Source organism: Dermacentor variabilis, chromosome 4, assembly GCF_050947875.1.
Source record: "Dermacentor variabilis isolate Ectoservices chromosome 4, ASM5094787v1, whole genome shotgun sequence".
NCBI classification, from domain to species: Eukaryota; Metazoa; Arthropoda; class Arachnida; order Ixodida; family Ixodidae; genus Dermacentor; species Dermacentor variabilis.
Window position 1 is genome coordinate 179,727,483 of NC_134571.1, and position 19,171 is coordinate 179,746,653.

The following is a 19,171-nucleotide window of genomic DNA, read 5'->3' on the forward strand; positions in this document are numbered from 1 at the left end:
ATCCGATCTTTCATGCTCTTCTTGATTCGAAGAAAAAAAAAAAGAACAGGTCGCACAGAGCGCCAGGTCAGATAAGTAAAGGGCATGGGGAAAGGGAGTCATGCTATTTTTTGCCAAAAACTAGCGCACTGAGATGGCTCTGTGAGCTGGTGCATTGTCGTGGTGGAAAAACCAATTCTTCAACTCCAACAAACCAGGCCTTTTGTGTTGCACACTGTTATGCAACCTGTTCAGTACTTTTAAATAAAAAGCTTGATTAACAGTCTGACCCGGTGGAAAGAACTCTGAATGCACTATCCCCTTCACACCAAAAAAACAAATGAGCATGGTCTTGATGTTCGAACCCACTTGGCACGCTTTTTTTCGGGCAAAGTGACAATGGTGTTGTCCACTGGCTCGATTATGTTCGGTTTCTTGGGTCATATGAATAGCAGCATGTCCCGTGAACAGTAACCATGGAAAAAAAGTCTGGGTTGCTTTGGAGCTGTTCTTTCAAAGCAAGGCATGCTTCCACTCAAACATCGTTTTGCTTGTCTGTCAAAATTCGAGGCACAAATTTTGCAGCGACCATTTTCATTCCCAAATCTTCCGCTAAATTTCACTGTACCAAGCTCCAAGGTATGCCCGATAACTTCTCCAACCCTTCAATGATGCATTGTCGGTCTTCAAGTACAAGTGCAGAAAATTTTTTGACACTTTATCCCTTCGTGAAGCTGATGGATGTTCAGGCCAAAGTTTGTCATGAATCGACATTTCCATCTTTTTTTTTTTTTTTTTAACCGAGAAAAGCCCGTGTACACTTTAGTTTTTCCCATAGCACCGTCCCTGTAAGCAGTGTTTACCATTTCAGCAGTTTGTATGGCATTTTTCCTAAGCAAAAAACAAAATTTCACAGCAACACGCTGTTCACTTAAATCAGCCACGAGAAAAAATGGTGTGCGCAAAACTGATCTCGTGAAAAAACTCACTGTACCCGGAGAAAATGTTCTTCGGAGAAGCCGCCGGGTGCAACGAACTCGAAACTGATTGCGCTACGCTCAACCAGCGGGAGAAATATGTACTATGGTAGGTCCACTAAGTGAGGCACTACTCCGGTTTCTTTTGGATACCCCCTCTGATATGACCAATGGATAAATGAATGAACTCATTGCTTGAAATGGCGAGTGACAAGCATAGCCTCGTGGACAAGTGCGCTCACTGTAGGTAGCCTTGGCAAAAGCGGTGGCAGCGGTGGCAAAACAAATGTGAACATCTTGGACACGCACGGAAATAAATTTCTGCCCACTTTGGCGTTTTCGTTCTCTTTTCGCTTCCCAAGTGTGAACGAAGCCTCAGTGACAAGTCAAGAGCACAGGAAAGATTCACACAAAAGGGTACTGCATGGTTTCTCCACCCTTCAAAAAGCCAGTCCAATGAATTGATCTCCTTAGAGGGACACTAAAGTGCAACACTGAATCAGATAAGATGAATGTAATTCCTTCAAAAATACTGTAATTCATTTCACAAAGTTCACTTACTGCTCAAAATGAGGATGGAACTTCCCTTTCCTGAATTTCACGCTTGAACCTCTGTGTCGGTATGTCAGTGCGATTCATCCAATGCCAAACTGCCTTCCCATATTAAGCACTTCTCGCGCTGCAACAGTTATTGAAGCTTGGTAGAAGGAGCTTTCCACTCCACAGAATGCAACATAGTCATTTGCTGGTAGACAGTTAAATGGGCCGGATGAGATAACATTAAGATCCATGACGTAACAGGGAGCTGACACAGAATGAGGCATCGTTACCAGTCTTTCGTTCTTGCGTCTGTTCTGGATTGCCGGACTTTCTATTACATTAAGAGTGCCCTTTAAAAAAGAAATACACCACCGATTAAGATACTTCGTAATGCAAAATTTGAGCGCAGCTCTATACGTGTCTTTATTTCCAGACATATTGGCTGGCGTGGACAATCGGCCTCGTGCGGCATGTTGCAAATGGAGTGAAGCATGGTGCCACTGCCTCGCTAATCTGGAGATCGCGAGAGCCAGCATGCGGGGCCAGCGCGAAGGTGACACATGGGCGCAATTCACAGAAGCCTCTGCCAACAAAGCTGCCAAACGACGCGTGCTACTCTGGCACTATCTTGTAGCCACTGTCACCGCATTACTTTTCTCACACTTTCGCCATACCTTCCTCTCCTTTCCGCCTCACAGTTCCCCTGCACCCTCCTCTCTGCCTTCCTCCTTGCGTCTCTTCTCTCTTGCCACTTATTTCATCCCCCGCTACACGGTGCGTTCACTGTCATTTTTCGCTGTGCTCGTTTGCTCTGTTATACCGGGAACGCCGACGCTTGCCGCAGGAATTGTCGTTCAAGAACTGTGCTCTAAAAATTAATTCTGGGGTTTACGTGCCAGAACCACGATCCGATTATGAGATGAGCCATAGTGGGGGCCCTGGATTAATTTTGACCACCTAGGGTTCTCTAATTCATTACTGGCTGGCTTACAGGACGAGTGGGTACAAACCCGCATGCACATGCTAATTGGCGTAAATTGAAATGTGAAGGAAATAATGGACACCACCATCTATTAGATATAATTACATTATCAAGAGCACCCCTTACGATGGGCACAAGTGAAAGAAAACGGGAGACACACTGATCACCGTTACGACCAGGGCAAGCAAAACTTGCCAAATTTGCAATCCTCATAAGAGTAATTACATGTAAGTGTGACTTGTAATCACAACGTAACCAGTTTCTATGCATAAAGCACTGCCAAGTGTACATGTTGGAGCCAGAACTAAGCTACCATTACAAATTCAGGTGAACCAGGAAACAGAACACACCGAAGTCATATCGAAGTTGTTCATGTTTGATTTTAAGCTGACAGTACATACTCGCTCAAACATGCATTCATTTGCTGCTACATTCTTGTCGAGCCACTGAATACCACGCAGTTACCACAACAGCTGCATAGTACACTCTAAAAAAAGTTTACGCCCTTCAGGGGATATCTTATCTCCAAATGATGGTTGTTATCTGTCTTAGTTAAGTTTATTTTCTTTGAAGCTGTGCACTCACTACTCTCCTGTAAAATATGCGATGTCATGCTGATAATGCACATGCTGTTTGTGGCCTGGAAGCATGCAGCATTACAGGAAAGCCATTCAGGATAGAGGATGATTACTGTTTGGGAACAAGATAAGCCTGAAAGGTGATAACTTTTCTTAAGATACAGTCCCAACCGTGTGTCCTACACAGTACAGCAAAATTAGTTTGGTCCTTCCTAGTTAGATAGGGTTACATTTAGGAGGTATGCTTCACAGAATGTGGTTCCCAAGCTCTACATGTCAGTAGGAAGTAAAACAAAACCTTTGCTAAAGCTTGTTCAGGCAACTAGGTACTGCTGGAGAATCATAGCAGAGACCCTTTTTTTCTATCTGTCTGAGAGTAATCACGAGAAAAGCCAAATACAAGGACAAAAGATAAGGTTGGTGACTACATGCTCATAGACCCAAATAGGCAGTTCCACAAGCAAAGAGAAAGCAGAAGAACAGAGAGCAATGTTATGAAATGGTAAGCATTCACCACAGCCCCGCAGAAAATGGGACACCAGAAATGAAATCTTCCTTTTATTAACAAACGTATGTGAAGTTCCATGCACTGCAAGCAAAGCCTCTGAACGGAAGGAATACTGAGTTCCTTATAGAACTCCAAATTCTTCTGTATGGCCTTGTAAATAGTAAATGTGATCAGAGCAATCAGAACACCCTTCTAAGTAGCTAAATTGCAGTCATTCTTTGCTGCCACGTTTTTAACTACTGTTGTTGTAAAAAGTAGCACACCAGAGTATGCATTCTCCTCTGAAACTATTTAGAGCTAATAATGACACTGACTGGTAGTGAATAAGAATGTTGCAAGGGCAAGGTAACAGTTAATACCGGGTTGGTACGCTTCCTCAAGCAAGCAGTGGATTTGGGAAGGTCATCACGTCAGAATGCCCATCTGACACAGAGAACACGAAGCCAACACATTCTATCACAGAGTACGAATAATTAGTTTCACACATTATGTCAGGCACCTCACAAGTATCACAGCTGGCTTCAATACGATCAAGACAACTGCTGCAGTAAGCGCACCAATCATATCCTGTTCCATGGTAGTCCAATCGCAGAGCTGGCAGTTATGCTAGCTGTGTAAAAATCCACTTTGCAAGAAGTCACAGATTACATAAGAAAATATCACAGGCTGAGACAAGGCTTATACAGCTTATTGTACTTATACTATGCCTGCCCAGTTGAGCAAAGCTAGGGCTGGGGGAAAATTTTAGTTAGAGAGTGGACCTCCCCCGGATTTTGGTTGCTGTATATACAACAGCAAGTCACTGGCTCCACTGTTTGCATTGGTATTGGACAGGCATTGTACAAAATACAGAAAGCTATGGGAGAGGCTAGAGTCCTGCCTTTCCAATATATCACAGTCATCTTCCGTTAAGACAAACTAGAAAGCATTACTCGCACTCGCAGCAAAGGCAGTTTCGCAATTTCCCTCAACTGCAGTAAACGTCTGTGTGTCTGGGTGGAGAGTGAGGAGAGGGGTGGGCAAAGTACAATGCAGCAACAGTAGCGGCAATAGGAATATCACATGTATTGCTGCAGGAGGGAGAGGTGGAAGTAAAGCACCTCAATGGTTCTAGTCCGCACAAATACTCTTAGACATAATAATGGAATTGGTGTTTGCAATGACCTCAGCTTGCCACAGCAGAGCTAAACAATTACCGGTAGTAAGAAAAAGCATATTATGAAAAGTAAAGGACCATCGCAGTCAAAGAGCACCTTTTCGTCGCATTGTGACAATGGCTCATACACCGCTGACACTACATCGAGCACTGAACTTCACTAAGATGACTGTCCCTTCCCACTCCATTTTCAAAGTAAATGGTCGCTCTTTTCCGACGTTGCTTTTCACAGAATCAAAAAATGGCACAAAGCCTCAACCTGCTGAGCCCACCTTCACTCGACTAGACTTTTTCATTTGGTTGCGCAATGTGCTTAATTTGCACAAAAGCAAGAGAAACACAGCAAAATCCTTAATGGTATCACTTCAGGGAGAACTGCCTTCGCGCAGGATGCAATACTTTGACCACGATGACACGAGGCTAAGTGCCGCAGACAGATACCTAGAGTGTCTTCCTATGTCTTCTGGGACAACTGGGCATGCAGACAACGAATTCATGAGATTGAGCTCCTCCTTCAGTTCTGCGATACACTGGTTGTCGGTTTGTTGCAGATCCTGGTCTCCCCACAATGGATGCGAAAGGCCAGCCTGTGGCTCTACTTCAGACACCCTGTGACCACCACCTGGCATAGCGTCACAGGGGAGCAGGGAAGCAGCACCTTCGAGTGCAGGTTGCGGCCACACTTTGCCCATGTGGTCGCTGACCAGCGAGCTGTGGTCAGTGAAAGATGAAACCACCAGTCCATGCCCACTTGCTCCGTATAAATCACTGTGGAATGGTAAAATTCTGTAGCTGCCCGGGGGATACATCATGGGCTGAGCTCTCGCAACCAGATTTGTGGTCTGGGCCTCTGGAGACAGTGGCGAAACCATGACAGTAGTTGGGCGGTGCATGTAGTCAGCTCTCGAGGCCTGTTTCACCTCGGCCATATCAGCTGTCAGTCGTGGAGATGATGAGGATGGTATATTAGTTGTCGCATTGCTCACCACTGCAGGTGAGGTGCCAGAAGCCACCATGTTCTTCTGCTGCTGCTTTGCTCGCACGTTCCTGAGGTTTCCTGGCTTTTTTTCATAGACATGTTTCTGAAGGTGCAAATTCTGGTTTAGCGAAGATGAAAGTGGGGGCACAAATGCATTGCCAAGCTCCACCTCGGACAGGGCGCAATAACCCAACAAAGACAAACTGGTCACTGGGCTGCACATAGGCTTTGCTTGGTCTTTTGCCTTGCCTTTTGCCTTGCCTTTTGCCTTGCATTTCGAGGCCCGCTTTACTTTGGGTGTGCTAGCATTGTGCAGCGGTGAAGGTGCTGAATGCGGCACCTCCTTTGGCGTTGCGGATAAAGTTGAAGCAGCAGCTGCTTCCTGGGCTGATGACACAGGTGCTGTATCAAGCTTCTTTCCAGGAACAGAAGATGTGGAAGCAGCCACCACTGTTTGAGTAGGTAGTGGAGATGCTGAACTGGGTGGCCCTCCTGGCACAGCTGACATGGAGACAGCAGCAGCAGCTGTTATCTTACGTTGCCGCAGCTTTCCTCTCATTTTCGTGTGCATACTCAGAGAACCGAGGTAGTGCTGCGGCTGTGGGTGGTCCTTCAAGTGGTCCTGGAGCAGGTAGGAGCGCGTAAATGTGTTTGGGCAGAGATGGCACTGGTATGGTCGCTCGCCCGTGTGGCACATTAAGTGCCGCTCGAGGACACTGTTGCGGCCAAACCTGCGCTGGCAGATGGGGCAGTGGTAGGGCCGGTCGCCACTGTGCAACCGCTCGTGGCGCAGCTGGTCAGCATGGCCAACAAAGCACCGGTGGCACACGCGACACTTGAATGGCCGCTCACCCGTGTGCCGGCGCCGGTGGCTGGTCAGGTCGGCACGGAAGTAGAAGCTCTGGGGGCACAGGTCGCACTGATGCTGACGCACGCCCGTGTGCCGGAGAAGGTGCTCTGTGAGAGTTTGCCTGCAGCGATAGAAGAGACGGTGCAGTATTCTCAACAATCGCTTTAGGGGATGCAATCAACTTTCACAAGATTTTGCGTGCGTGTGTATATGGCCAACAATATTTGAACAGTGCTATAGTGCAATAGTCAAAAGACAATTGCAAGGCTTTGAAGACAGCAGGTGAAGACGCCAACACAGTCAAAATGCTTAATTTTATTTATTTGTTTATCTAATTTATTTATTTGTACATACTGCAGTCTCAATGAGACTATTGCAGGAGTGGGATGAACAACATACATACAAACATTTATAAACAAGCTAGCGTGAATTGTTTCAGTGGTAGTGAACGAATGTTGCCCGGTAATGAATTCCAGACTTCTAGTTTTTTGACCTCACAGTGTCTGTATGGATTCCATACAATGCAGCCATATTCGTGGATGGGGTGAATGAGGGTTTTATATGTTAGAAGTTTAGTTTCTTGAGGAGCCAGACACAGCATACGATGTAACCTAGCCTTTTAAGGGCCTTGTTACAGGTGAGATCAATGTGTTTCGACCATGACAAATCGTGTGTTAGTAGGATACCTAAATATTTGATGGTATCAATCGTCACTTACAGAGCATACATAGACGAGGGACAAAAAAGGATGACGAAGACACGCGCCGACTTCCAACTTATTTTATTTTGAGAAACAAACACATATATACTGAGACACCAAGACAAAAGTGCCCCCTACAAAGCCTCAACCCGACATGAGTATTCATTCAAAATTCATGATCTAATATGAACGAGAGCACATGTGCTACCTCAGAAAAACCAGAAGTCAGCGCTTGTCTTCGTCGTCGTTTTTTGTCCCTAGCCTATGCATGCGCTGCAAGCGATGATTGATACCATGGAATACCAACTAGCCCCTACCTAAACCTTGCTAAATATTTTAACTCAAACACTTTATCTTAAGTAATATTGTTAAAGGCATAGGCAAAGAAGGTAGGGCATGAGTGTCGTGTAAAGGACATGGAGACAGTTTTGGAAAAGTTGATATTCATTTGCCATCCTTGGACCAGTTACAAAAGTCAGTGAAACCATTGTTAAGGACAACATGATCAGTTGGAGGTTTAATTGTACGATATAAAACACAATCCTCAGGAAAAAGGTGTATTTTAACCAAGGTGTGTAGGGGGAGATCATTAACATAAAGCAGGAATAAAAGAGGACCCAGTACTGAGCCTTGGGGAACCCCTGATGAAACAGACATCAAGGGCGAGTTATCAGAGCTGAAATGTACATATTGTGAGCACCGATATCCAGCCAACCAAGGATGCATTTTTTAGTACAGCGAACAGCCCATAGCGCACTATAGTGCAACAGCGCCAATAGTGCAATATTGCTGAATGAAAGCATTGAGTGCAGTGACAGTGTCTTCCATGAGACAGACATTTTCAGCGAGTTATATGTCACCAACAGTGATGACAGTTTTTAAACAGCCCAGTGGCAGATATAGTTGGATGAATGCCTGCGATGATGTCTCTTTGTTTTATGTTTATGGAATATCCTGCTTTTTAATATAACAGGTTTTCAGGAGCCAGTTTTGGTTTCACTTCCCTGGAAGTGTCGTGATGCAGAAGGTGGTCATGTGGGAGCAGGTCATCGTGTTTTGGCACTCGCTCCAGCTTCATTGGTCGCTTGCTACGCTGTTACACACAGCTGAGTCACGGGTAAGATCATCTTAGGTGACTGAGTAAGCCCGAGAGAGTGCCTAAACATCGCGACATCCTGCTTGTGTGGCCACTTTCTGCGTCACAATCTCACAACACGTACACTTCCTGGAAGTAAAACAAAAAGTGGTTCCTAAAAAGCTATTAAATTAATTTAATTACAACATTCTGTTACTTGCCAGCATTCTTTCTAGGATTTCAAGGCACAGAACCCTCATTTAATGCAAAAAATAACAATATAACATAACAATATATAACAATATCTATAATTTCGTTTGTAATGTGAAGCAGTGACTAGATAGCTCGCTGCAAAATGTAATGTGCACTAAGCATTACAATGCTTTGTGCGGTGTTTGCCGGAGCAAACGTTCACGGCCGCAAGCGAGCAATCCCCCTTCGATGAGTAAGCAAAGTGGGAGTCGCATTCACATGACGAAACTGCTCTTCCCAGTGTTCAAGTGAAAAAAAGTGAGGAAAATGAAAATCCAAAAATGTCACAAATAGTAGTCCAATAAATGAGGTGACGATGATAACCAAATGCTCATGCCTGCACGCTCTCACACAGCATCACTTGGAAGCCATTACCTCCTGGAACTAGAGTTAGCTCAGGCTTACAAGCGTCGCTCACCGATAGTGCACCACTGTTGGCGCTTCACCGATGTTTCCTGGACTTCAATGTTTCTTTCTTCATTTACCTTCTTGTCAACTTTCACATTTTTCCTCCCTGTTATTTACGTCCTCAATATTCAAATAAAAACTTGAAAACAACTGAAATGCTTCTATAGGTAGCCACATGTACACAGCAAAATCTTAATCTGATGCCAGTTGCTGCGTTCCACTGTCTAAGGCTATCAGTAGCGGAACAGCCATTTGACCTCTCGGAGTAGATCTTGGCACACGAAAAGAGCCGATTTGACAAAGCAATAAGCACTTTTGGCACAGTGTCCAACATACATTTGTACACCAAATGGCGTCAATATTAACAGAAATAAGTAATAAATATAAAATTATAGAACAAGGACGTGCAGTAATACCCTATATCCACAGGATGTCCACGATTAAACTGAAGTTACAGTGAGGACATCCAGAGATTTCTTTACTTTGAATGCACAGAGTCTCTCTTGCATAACTGTGCATTGGGTCACGTGAAAGCTTCTTTGAATGACAACAACATGATGTATCCTTTCAATCATGCAGGCTTGCAAAGGAGGTCCTCACCAACAGAAAATTACTGGCCAGCCGTTGCTTACCTCCCTGTGTTTCTCTCTTTTTCCTCCTCCTTCTAGCCAGCGGCTGAGCATGCGCATCACAAGTTATGGCGCCGTCAATGCCTGTGCTAAACGATGTGCGAATGAACATCACCGAATAAACATTTTAAACAGTTACAAAAAAAAAATGTGTTAATGATTATGCTCTTGTGAAAAATTCATACCAGCAGCAAAGAAGAATACACTTCGTTACTGCTGCTGTGCTTAGTTGAGTTCTGTGCCACCAGGTGGCAGCACCATGTAGACTATTCACGTTTGCACTTCTGCTCATCCTGTAAAACGGCACGGTCAAACAGCCAAGCCCAGCCCCTTGCGCTTGCCTTTACCCGAATACCGGACTTGCGAAACACTATTTTTAGCGTACCAGTTGTTGCCGTGCGTTTATTGCCTGCGCATTGAACATGCCGTCTACATGCTGATACCTCTTGCGTATCTTACATTTTTGCATTATCGCACCTTTGCAAACCACAACCTTTTTGTAACTATAGTCTACTTGTGTCATGTTAACCCTTTCTTTCTTATTTGCACTATGTAACCACATTGTATTGTTTGATACTGCACTGATTCTGTTAAACTTGTGTTTGATTCAATTGCCCCCCTTACTCAATGTTCCTCATGGAACCTGTAAGGAAACCCGAAAAAATGAATGAATGAATGAATGAATGAATGAATAAATAAATAAATAAATAAATAAATAAATAAATAAATAAATAAATAAATAAATTTTGTGGTAACAATCCTCCTGTGTAATGTGATGGCCACAAATACGCAAATTCTGGCACCGATCGGATAGTGGCAGTCCGATGCGCTGCAGCCAGCCCACTCCTCTACTGGCTTGCAGAGGGACGCGATGTCGCAGCTTCGCATATTGCTAGTCGCCACGTTTGCAGCCCAGAATGCAACAAAGGCGAATCATGGTGCTCGCAAAAAGACCGACACCGACACTGAGTGCAGAGCTCTCGTCAAAACGGAGCACGTTGTAACACAAGCAGACGACACTTGCTGTGTGCTGGAAGTGCTTAAGTGTTAGAAAAAATTGTTCATGTGCATTCTGTTTCTGTTACCTTCTTTTTATAGAAACAAATTAACGAACATTCCTACTATTACGAACATTTCTTCCCCATAAAGTTGCAAAGATTATTGATGACGTGCCCTGGGCAGCCAATTGGATAGCTCACCCTACTAGCATCATTAGGGCAATTTACGTAAAACGGTTAGGGGCAGCTGAAAATTCAGCCAAGTGGTGTGCTGCAATCGGCAGCGATGTACAGACAGACAGACAGGTTTATTCGACATCATGATTACACAATGCCAGGAACATGGGCAAAAAGCAGTAAGAGCGCGGCTTGACAAAGGCCCATGTAAAACAAGAAAAAAAAATCTATTTGCCATTACGGCAATTAATAATGCAAAAACAGCACCTACAAGCATAGTTCACAATTCAATTTAATAAATTGTACAGATCTATTAAAAAGAGTTGGCATTTAGTTATACAAAAACAGCACTTACAAACATGTTTCACGATATAGGAATGTGAAGCAGCAATCCGAAGCAAGAAACATAATTTGACACAATGAATATGATACAGAAATAAATCACACAGCATTGTCAAGTGAGTGAAGTAATGATGATAGTCTGTAATTCAGTGACTGTACACCGTAGTTGGTTCGTGTTTTCGGAACAAACCATGTTTCGTTATGCCGTGTATGGTAATCGTAATAATTCCTTGTGAGGTTAGATATTTCCTGAATGAAATTGTTGCCTTGTTTTTTGCTTTCTATGTATCGCTTAAACCGTAAATCATTACAGATGGAATTTATGTGGGTTACTCGAAGGCTGTTAACAAGTGGTTCTGTGTGAGCAAGGCGCGGGCCATTAGCAATTGCATGAACAGCTTTCTTCTTGCAATATCAACAGCTTAGTAGTGCTAGTTGTGGTGGTACTATACCAGACTAGGTGGCAATAGTTAATGTGCAATAAAAATAGCTAACTGTATATTAGCAGTTTAACAGTTCGTGGTAAACAGAAATGTGATCTTGTTAGTATGCCAACACCTCTGGCAACCTTTTTGGAAATGAAATCAATGTGATTATTCCATGTTAGGTGTGTATTAAATATAACTCCAAGACTGTTGGCACAGGGAGCAAGTTCAATTATAGAAGTACCTATGATCAGGTTGCAGTTAATTGTGGTATTTTTATTTTTTGCTTGAAATAGCCCAGCTTTCGTTTTACTGCTATTAATAGTTAGTTGAATGAGCTCCATTTATGTAGTTTATTAAGGATGTGATTGCAGCATGGTACTAGCTCAGTAGTATTACAAGACGTAAAAAAAAGCTAGTATCGTCAGCATTAATTAACTTAATGGTCTCATCAATGCTTGTGATGTTATTAATATAAAGATTAAACAAGGGCCCAAGGATACTTCCTTGTGGTATCCCAGAGTTAATTTCCATGCCGTAAGAGGTATGAGTGTTGAGATAACGCTCCGGCAGTGATATTGAAGGCATGTTTTAGTAAATATAGAAATACTCCCATAAAGCCATAGAGTTCCAAGTTTCGTTATTAATGTGTCGTGATTAATGCTATTGAACGCTTTAGAAAAGTCAACACAAGACACCTAGGGCTAAAAGCTTGTCTTCTATAGCACTCAAGATTAGTTCTTCTTGAGTTAATAGTGCCAACTCTGCCGAATGACCCTTGCAGAATCCAAATTGGGAATTTGTCAGTATGTTATGTTTGTCACAACACGCAGTCATTTTATTGGTAATTAAATTTTCTATGCCCTTTAAAAAGACGGGAAGTATATACATATTGGTCTGTAGTTTGACATTTCTTTGTTATCGCAACCTTTAAAGATGCCACACACTATTGCTAACTGCATTGCATTAGGAAATTTGCCTTGTGCAAAGCAGATATTATAGATGTGCTCAAGGATAGAAGCCATAACATGCATGATGTATTTTACTGGTCCAATTTGTATATCATCGCAATCTCGGGATGGGCTGTTTTGGAACATTAGAAACGCTATTTGAATTTCATCTGCACTGGTTGGTTTCAGGAAAGTGCTATTACGGTTAGTATATACAAAATAATCTAAGCTAAGTGAATCATGAGGATTGACAACTAAAGTGAAAAATGAACTAAAATAGCTAGCTAGAGATGTTCCCGATCTTGATACATCATCTACAGCAATTATGTCTGGAATATGGTTGTGGAATGTGCTTGTCCTGCTGAGTACTTTGTTAAGTCTTTTCCAGACATTGTCGCTACGTTTTACCGCTTCGGCATTGAAAAAACTGTGAAGGTAATGCTTTTTGGCTTGTCTCATAACTGCTGTTACTTTGTCCCTAAATCCCTTAAACATCCGCAAATAATCCAGATCTCTTGTTTGCAAGAAATGCCTGTAAAGAGTATCTTTCCGTTTGATCATCTTTAACATGCTTTTAATAATCCAGGGCTTCCTTCATTTTTTATGAGCCTTTTTGTTTTTAAAGCATTCAGTATAACAAGATTTGAATAGCATTAGAAAAGCGGAAGCCTCTAGAGTCCGTGGAGGAGTATGTTTACCTAGGTCAACTAATCACAGGGAACTCGGACCATGAGAAGGGAATTCACAGAAGAATAAAAATGGGTTGGATCGCATACAGCAGACATTGGGAGCTCCTGAATGGGAGCTTGCCGTTATCATTGAAAAGGAAAGTATACAATCAGTTAATTTTACCGGTGCAGACATACGGCGCAGAGACTTGGAGGAGGACAAAGAAGCTTGAGAACAAGTTAAAGACCACGCAAAGAGCAATGGAACGAAGAATGCTAGGCATAACTTTAAGAGACAGAAAGAGAGCAGTTTGGATCAGAGGGCAAACGGGCATAGACGATATTCTAATAGACATTAAGGGAAAGAAATGGCGCTGGGCAGGTCACGTAATGCGCAGATTAGATAACCGTTGGACCATTAGGGTAACAGAATGGGTACCAAGAGAAGGGAAGCGCTGTAGAGGACGGCAGAAGACTAGATGGAGTGATGAAATTAGGAAATTTGCTGGTGCTATTTGGAGTTGGTTGGCGCAGGACAGAGGTAATTGGAGATCGCAGGGAGAGGCCTTCGTCCTGCAGTGGACATGTATAGGATGATGATGATGACAATGAGGATGATGAAAAAAGCGGAATAGGCATCATCAGGATCCGATTGTTTGTAAACTGCTCCCCAATCAGTCTGCAGCAACTCCATCTTAAATTCTTCTAACATTAATGCGTTTATATCTTGAACTATTATAGACTGTCAGTTTTTTAAAGGTTTGTGTGGTTGCTTATTTGTACACCGACAGTTCCTGAGAAATGGTGATGTTATATGAAAAACCAAAGAAAGAAAATAATCCATGCAGTTCATCCTGCTTGTTTCTGGCGGACTGGGTGTCCAGGTTAAAAATGATAAGAGTTTACCCTCAGCTGAGTAAAGGTCTGTTACAACGGACAGTGCCAGAGCAACGTCACACAAATCCATGTTTTATGACAGGGGTGACAGCTAGAATGCTAAATGTTGATTATCTTATCTTATCTAAGTCCTCGGGGCAAGTCACACAGGGCATATTCGATGAGGCAGTTTTCCTAGTGAGTATTTTGACTTCCTTCACTCATGCGTACTTCCATTGTTTTTCCTTCTTTTTGGCAACTGTTTGTCCAAGAAGCTTTTTGAAGACCGGACACAAGTGCTCATTAGCATAGACGGGTGACTTACCCAAGAGACCAAGGCCACTATCTTGTACACGTTCGAAAAGCTGACGTTCGATTTCACCTCACGTGATTGGACTAGATTGGCCTAGGCCGCGATATCGTCGCTGCCTGGACAATCGCGCGAGGCGAAATCGAACGTCGACTTTTCGAACTTGGACAAGATAGCGACCCAAGGTCAGAGGTGAGGATTTGGCTTTTGCGCACTTTTGCAATAAGTGCGTCACGTTTGGCACATCCCCAGAACTGAACAACTATGTTTGGGCACCCACTCTCTTTCCTGCTCACATGGTGACAGTTCAATGTCATCTTCCTTAATATCTTCTTCGCAAGCATCCCCGATTTACTTTAGCAAGTCTGTCACGCTTTCATTTTCTGTGGGCGGTATACCTTTCAGCTCGATGTTCTTATTTCTAGAATACTGTTCGAGGCTTGTTATCCTTTATTCTGAGTTATGTGCGAGCTGTGTGAGCAATTCACACCAAGAAGCCAGTGTGGCATTTTCTTTCTTCAGTGCAAAGTTTTCTTTTTCAAGAGTGTTTTTTTGACGTCGAATTGCTGGCTGAAGAAGTCGATAAACAACTTCAGTTATTTAATTTCTTTCTGTATCTCTTTTTCAAGTGAAGATCGCATTTGACGCATTTCCTGTCTGAAATACTTGATGAATTTCGCAACTTCAGGAGGCATGATGGCAAGAGACTACAGATATGCACACTTTTTGCTTTTAGGCAGCAGCAGCAGTAACGAGCATAGTGGAGACAGGATCTAATGCACCAACCTGCGTAGTAATCACAGCGTAAGTGCAGGTGCTCGCTGCTGCCACTGCTGCCAAAGTGAAGCTAGTTGAAGCCAGTAGCAGCTCCTATAGTATCCGTGTCCGTCAGGCAGCCAACGGCACTTCCACTTCCCCAATGTTATCTGATCCAGATGACACATCAGGAACACGGGTGGCCATGTGGAACGACGCGTCACAGGTTCAGCGACGACAATGCAGTGGACAAAGAAGTTCCGGTATATCAATATCCGTGGAAACCTGTGCAGTGATCACAGCACAAGTGCGGGCACTCGCTGCTGCCACTGCTTCTAAAGTGAAGGTAGTTAAAGCCAGTAGCAGCTCCTATAGTTTCCGTGTCCGTCAGGCAGCCAATGGCACTTCCACTTCCCCAATGTTATCTGATCCAGATGACACGTCAGGAACACGGGTGGCCATGTGGAACGACGCGTCACAGGTTCAGCGACGACAATGCAGTGGACAAAGAAGTTCCGTTATATCAATATCCGTGGAAACCTGTGCAGTGATCACAGCACAAGTGCGGGCACTCGCTGCTGCCACTGCTTCCAAAGTGAAGGTAGTTAAAGCCAGTAGCAGCTCCTATAGTATCCGTGTCCGTCAGGCAGCCAACGGCACTTCCACTTCCCCAATGTTATCTGATCCAGATGACACATCAGGAACACGGGTGGCCATGTGGAACGACGCGTCACAGGTTCAGCGACGACAATGCAGTGGACAAAGAAGTTCCGGTATATCAATATCCGTGGAAACCTGTGCAGTGATCACAGCACAAGTGCGGGCACTCGCTGCTGCCAATGCTTCTAAAGTGAAGGTAGTTAAAGCCAGTAGCAGCTCCTATAGTTTCCGTGTCCGTCAGGCAGCCAATGGCACTTCCACTTCCCCAATGTTATCTGATCCAGATGACACGTCAGGAACACGGGTGGCCATGTGGAACGACGCGTCACAGGTTTAGCGACGACAATGCAGTGGACGAAGAAGTTCCGGTATATCAATACCCGTGGAAACCTGTGCAGTGATCACAGCACAAGTGCGGGCACTCGCTGCTGCCACTGCTTCTAAAGTGAAGGTAGTTAAAGCCAGTAGCAGCTCCTATAGTTTCCGTGTCCGTCAGGCAGCCAATGGCACTTCCACTTCCCCAATGTTATCTGATCCAGATGACACGTCAGGAACACGGGTGGCCATGTGGAACGACGCGTCACAGGTTTAGCGACGACAATGCAGTGGACAAAGAGGTTCCGGTATATCAATTTCCGTGGAAACCTGTGCAGTGATCACAGCACAAGTGCGGGCACTCGCTGCTGCCACTGCTTCCAAAGTGAAGGTAGTTAAAGCCAGTAGCAGCTCCTATAGTTTCCGTGTCCTTCAGGCAGCCAATGGCACTTCCACTTCCCCAATGTTATCTGATCCAGATGACACGTCAGGAACACGGGTGGCCATGTGGAACGACGCGTCACAGGTTCAGCGACGACAATGCAGTGGACAAAGAAGTTCCGGTATATCAATATCCGTGGAAACCTGTGCAGTGATCACAGCACAAGTGCGGGCACTCGCTGCTGCCACTGCTTCCAAAGTGAAGGTAGTTAAAGCCAGCAGCAGCTCCTATAGTTTCCGTGTCCGTCAGGCAGCCAATGGCACTTCCACTTCCCTAATGTTATCTGATCCAGATGACACGTCAGGAACACGGGTGGCTATGTGGAACGACGCGTCACAGGTTTAGCGACGACAATGCAGTGGACAAAGAAGTTCCGGTATATCAATATCCGTGGAAACCTGTGTAGTAATCACAGCGTGTAGTAATCCGCATTCGTCAGGCAGCCAATGGCACTTCCGCTTCCCAAATGTGATCTGATCCAGATGACACGTCAGGAACACGGGTGGCCACGTGCAACAATGTGTCGCAGTGCCAGCGACAGTGCAGTGGACAAAGCTCCGGTATTTCAGTATCTGTGGAAACCTGTGTAGTACATTTTACTGTACATATTTAATGTAGATTAGTAGATTAGTACATTTTTTAAAACCTTATTATAAATTACATGCCTTACTTGGAGCACTTGGATGCATCAATTAATAATCAGAACCTACTCTAACTTCTTAGTACATCTTTACAAAATTGTAAATATCGTTTCAGGGTCCCTTTAATAATGGTTAAAGTTAAGACAGATCATTTGGACTTGTCCTTCAGTCCAGGCATGTGTACGAATTATTTAATGGCATTAGGCTCCCGTTACTTTGGACGTATTTGCACGCACACCGGTTAAATCGGACAACCCTTGGACCTTGGAGAGTGTGGAGCGCCGGGTATATGCAAAACAAAAAAGATAAGAGTGCCGCAAGCATCCGAAGGAAACGAAGTGGCGGAGTCCACATCGCTGTAGTCATCAGTGGAAACCATATGGCAAGGACAGAAATGACAGATAGCTTTGTACCTGTTTATGCCTTTATAACCTTTAATCTTGCATTTAGCATTGCATATAACACCGCATTAGCTGGGTGCCTTCAAAATTGCGCAGTTACTATCTATGATGACATTGACAGCGACCATGATTTCGTCCCTAGTGGTTGCGGCAAATCTTTTGACTTAGTATGTGTGTTGGCCTTGTGCCTTCAGAACTGCGTGGCCACCATATAAGATTGTGTCGATAGTGAGTGCAGTTTAATTCACAGCGGTTGCAGCAAACAGTAGTTTTGTTTTGACTCAGTACATGTCCGCTGTGTGCTCTATGAACTGCGTGGTCGCTGTCCATGTTCCTGTTCACAGTGATCACAGAGCAGTAGTTTCGTTTAAGCTCAGTGCAACATGCATGCAAACAAACAAGGTAAAAGCAGCTGATGAAGTGGGATCCTTGTGCTTCCCGCATGCTGGAATCGAACCCGTTGTGGCTACATCACGACGGACGGATGGTCTGTTGCCGACCCACTGACTGGCAAAAAAATAATTGGAATGTGTGCGCGGTGGTGATAAGCATATCTCGGACGAAGGGTCTTGTGCCGTAGCCTCACCGCAAAGGAAGTGAAGAGGCCTTCATCACTGCGAGCACTAATCAGTAACAAGACGACAAGAATTGCAGCTTCCACACAGTGTTTGTGCAAAATGAAAACAGGATTTGCCGATTCATTTAAATAAAACTGTGTTTATGTAGTAAGCATTTGCTTCTAGTTCTCTAGATACCCTTGATAATTCGTGATGTGGTTAACTTCAACATTTCTTTTAGGTCTCATAAAATACGAAGTGAACATATTTTACTGTACCATATTTTTACAGCTACATATTCAGTATGCTCTGAAGCCGGGGCTGAAATTGTACAAAAAGAAGCCTTTGTAATTTATTTTCTTGCTCACTGCATTTTCGTCCATTTATTTTGTTTGTTTGTATGCCTTTGGCCCTGCTGGTGCATTAGCAAACTAATTACCTTACCTTACTTTACCTTGTTTGTATGCCTTTGGCCCTGCTGGTGCATTAGCAAACTAATTACCTTACATTTCCGTGACTGCGTTAGCTTTGAACATTTGCACCATTAGCATTACACTTGTGTGACATTTGCACAAACAAGAAAGAAAGCTTCACTTAAACTTTTACAGGCTCAATTTTCTTGCCTGAAGAAAGACATTCCGATTGAACTTGGAAATACTTGTATGCAAGGTCATAACATCTAAATTTATTCTGACACAGTTTACTACCCTGGGTGAGATTTGTAGGCTTAAGGAAAGCTGAAACGGGCATCTAGCACAAAACAGTGCCTTTATTTTCACATGTTTTCACAGCGAACAAACTCGGATTTTGCAGATTAACCATAACACACTTTCTGGCGTCTGTAAAACAGTCGGTAGCGCAGAGATGGGAAGACTTTACTTATCCACCGCGGTTGACGCAGCTGCACAAGTTTCTTGCAGTGTTCTCTGAGTAAGAGATGGCGACACGCTGACAGTTTTTGCTGGATGACCACATATGATGCCAAAGTAAAGATTTCTCTTGCTTAAGTATCCAATTTGGATGTATGAGCTTAGATTTGG

The 19,171-nt window shown here is 43.9% G+C and overlaps 1 protein-coding gene across 2 annotated transcripts in view; it reads right to left on the reverse strand.

Annotated features, from left to right (window-relative positions):
* The window catches only part of LOC142579976 (uncharacterized), a 59,542-nt gene that overhangs the window by 19,163 nt on the left and 21,208 nt on the right, over positions 1-19,171 (reverse strand). For both annotated transcript variants that reach the window (XM_075690670.1, XM_075690671.1), the window contains exon 3: positions 5,162-6,670. In XM_075690670.1, the coding sequence (XP_075546785.1) occupies positions 5,162-6,670 (1,509 nt within the window). The remainder of the gene's footprint in view (positions 1-5,161; positions 6,671-19,171) is intronic.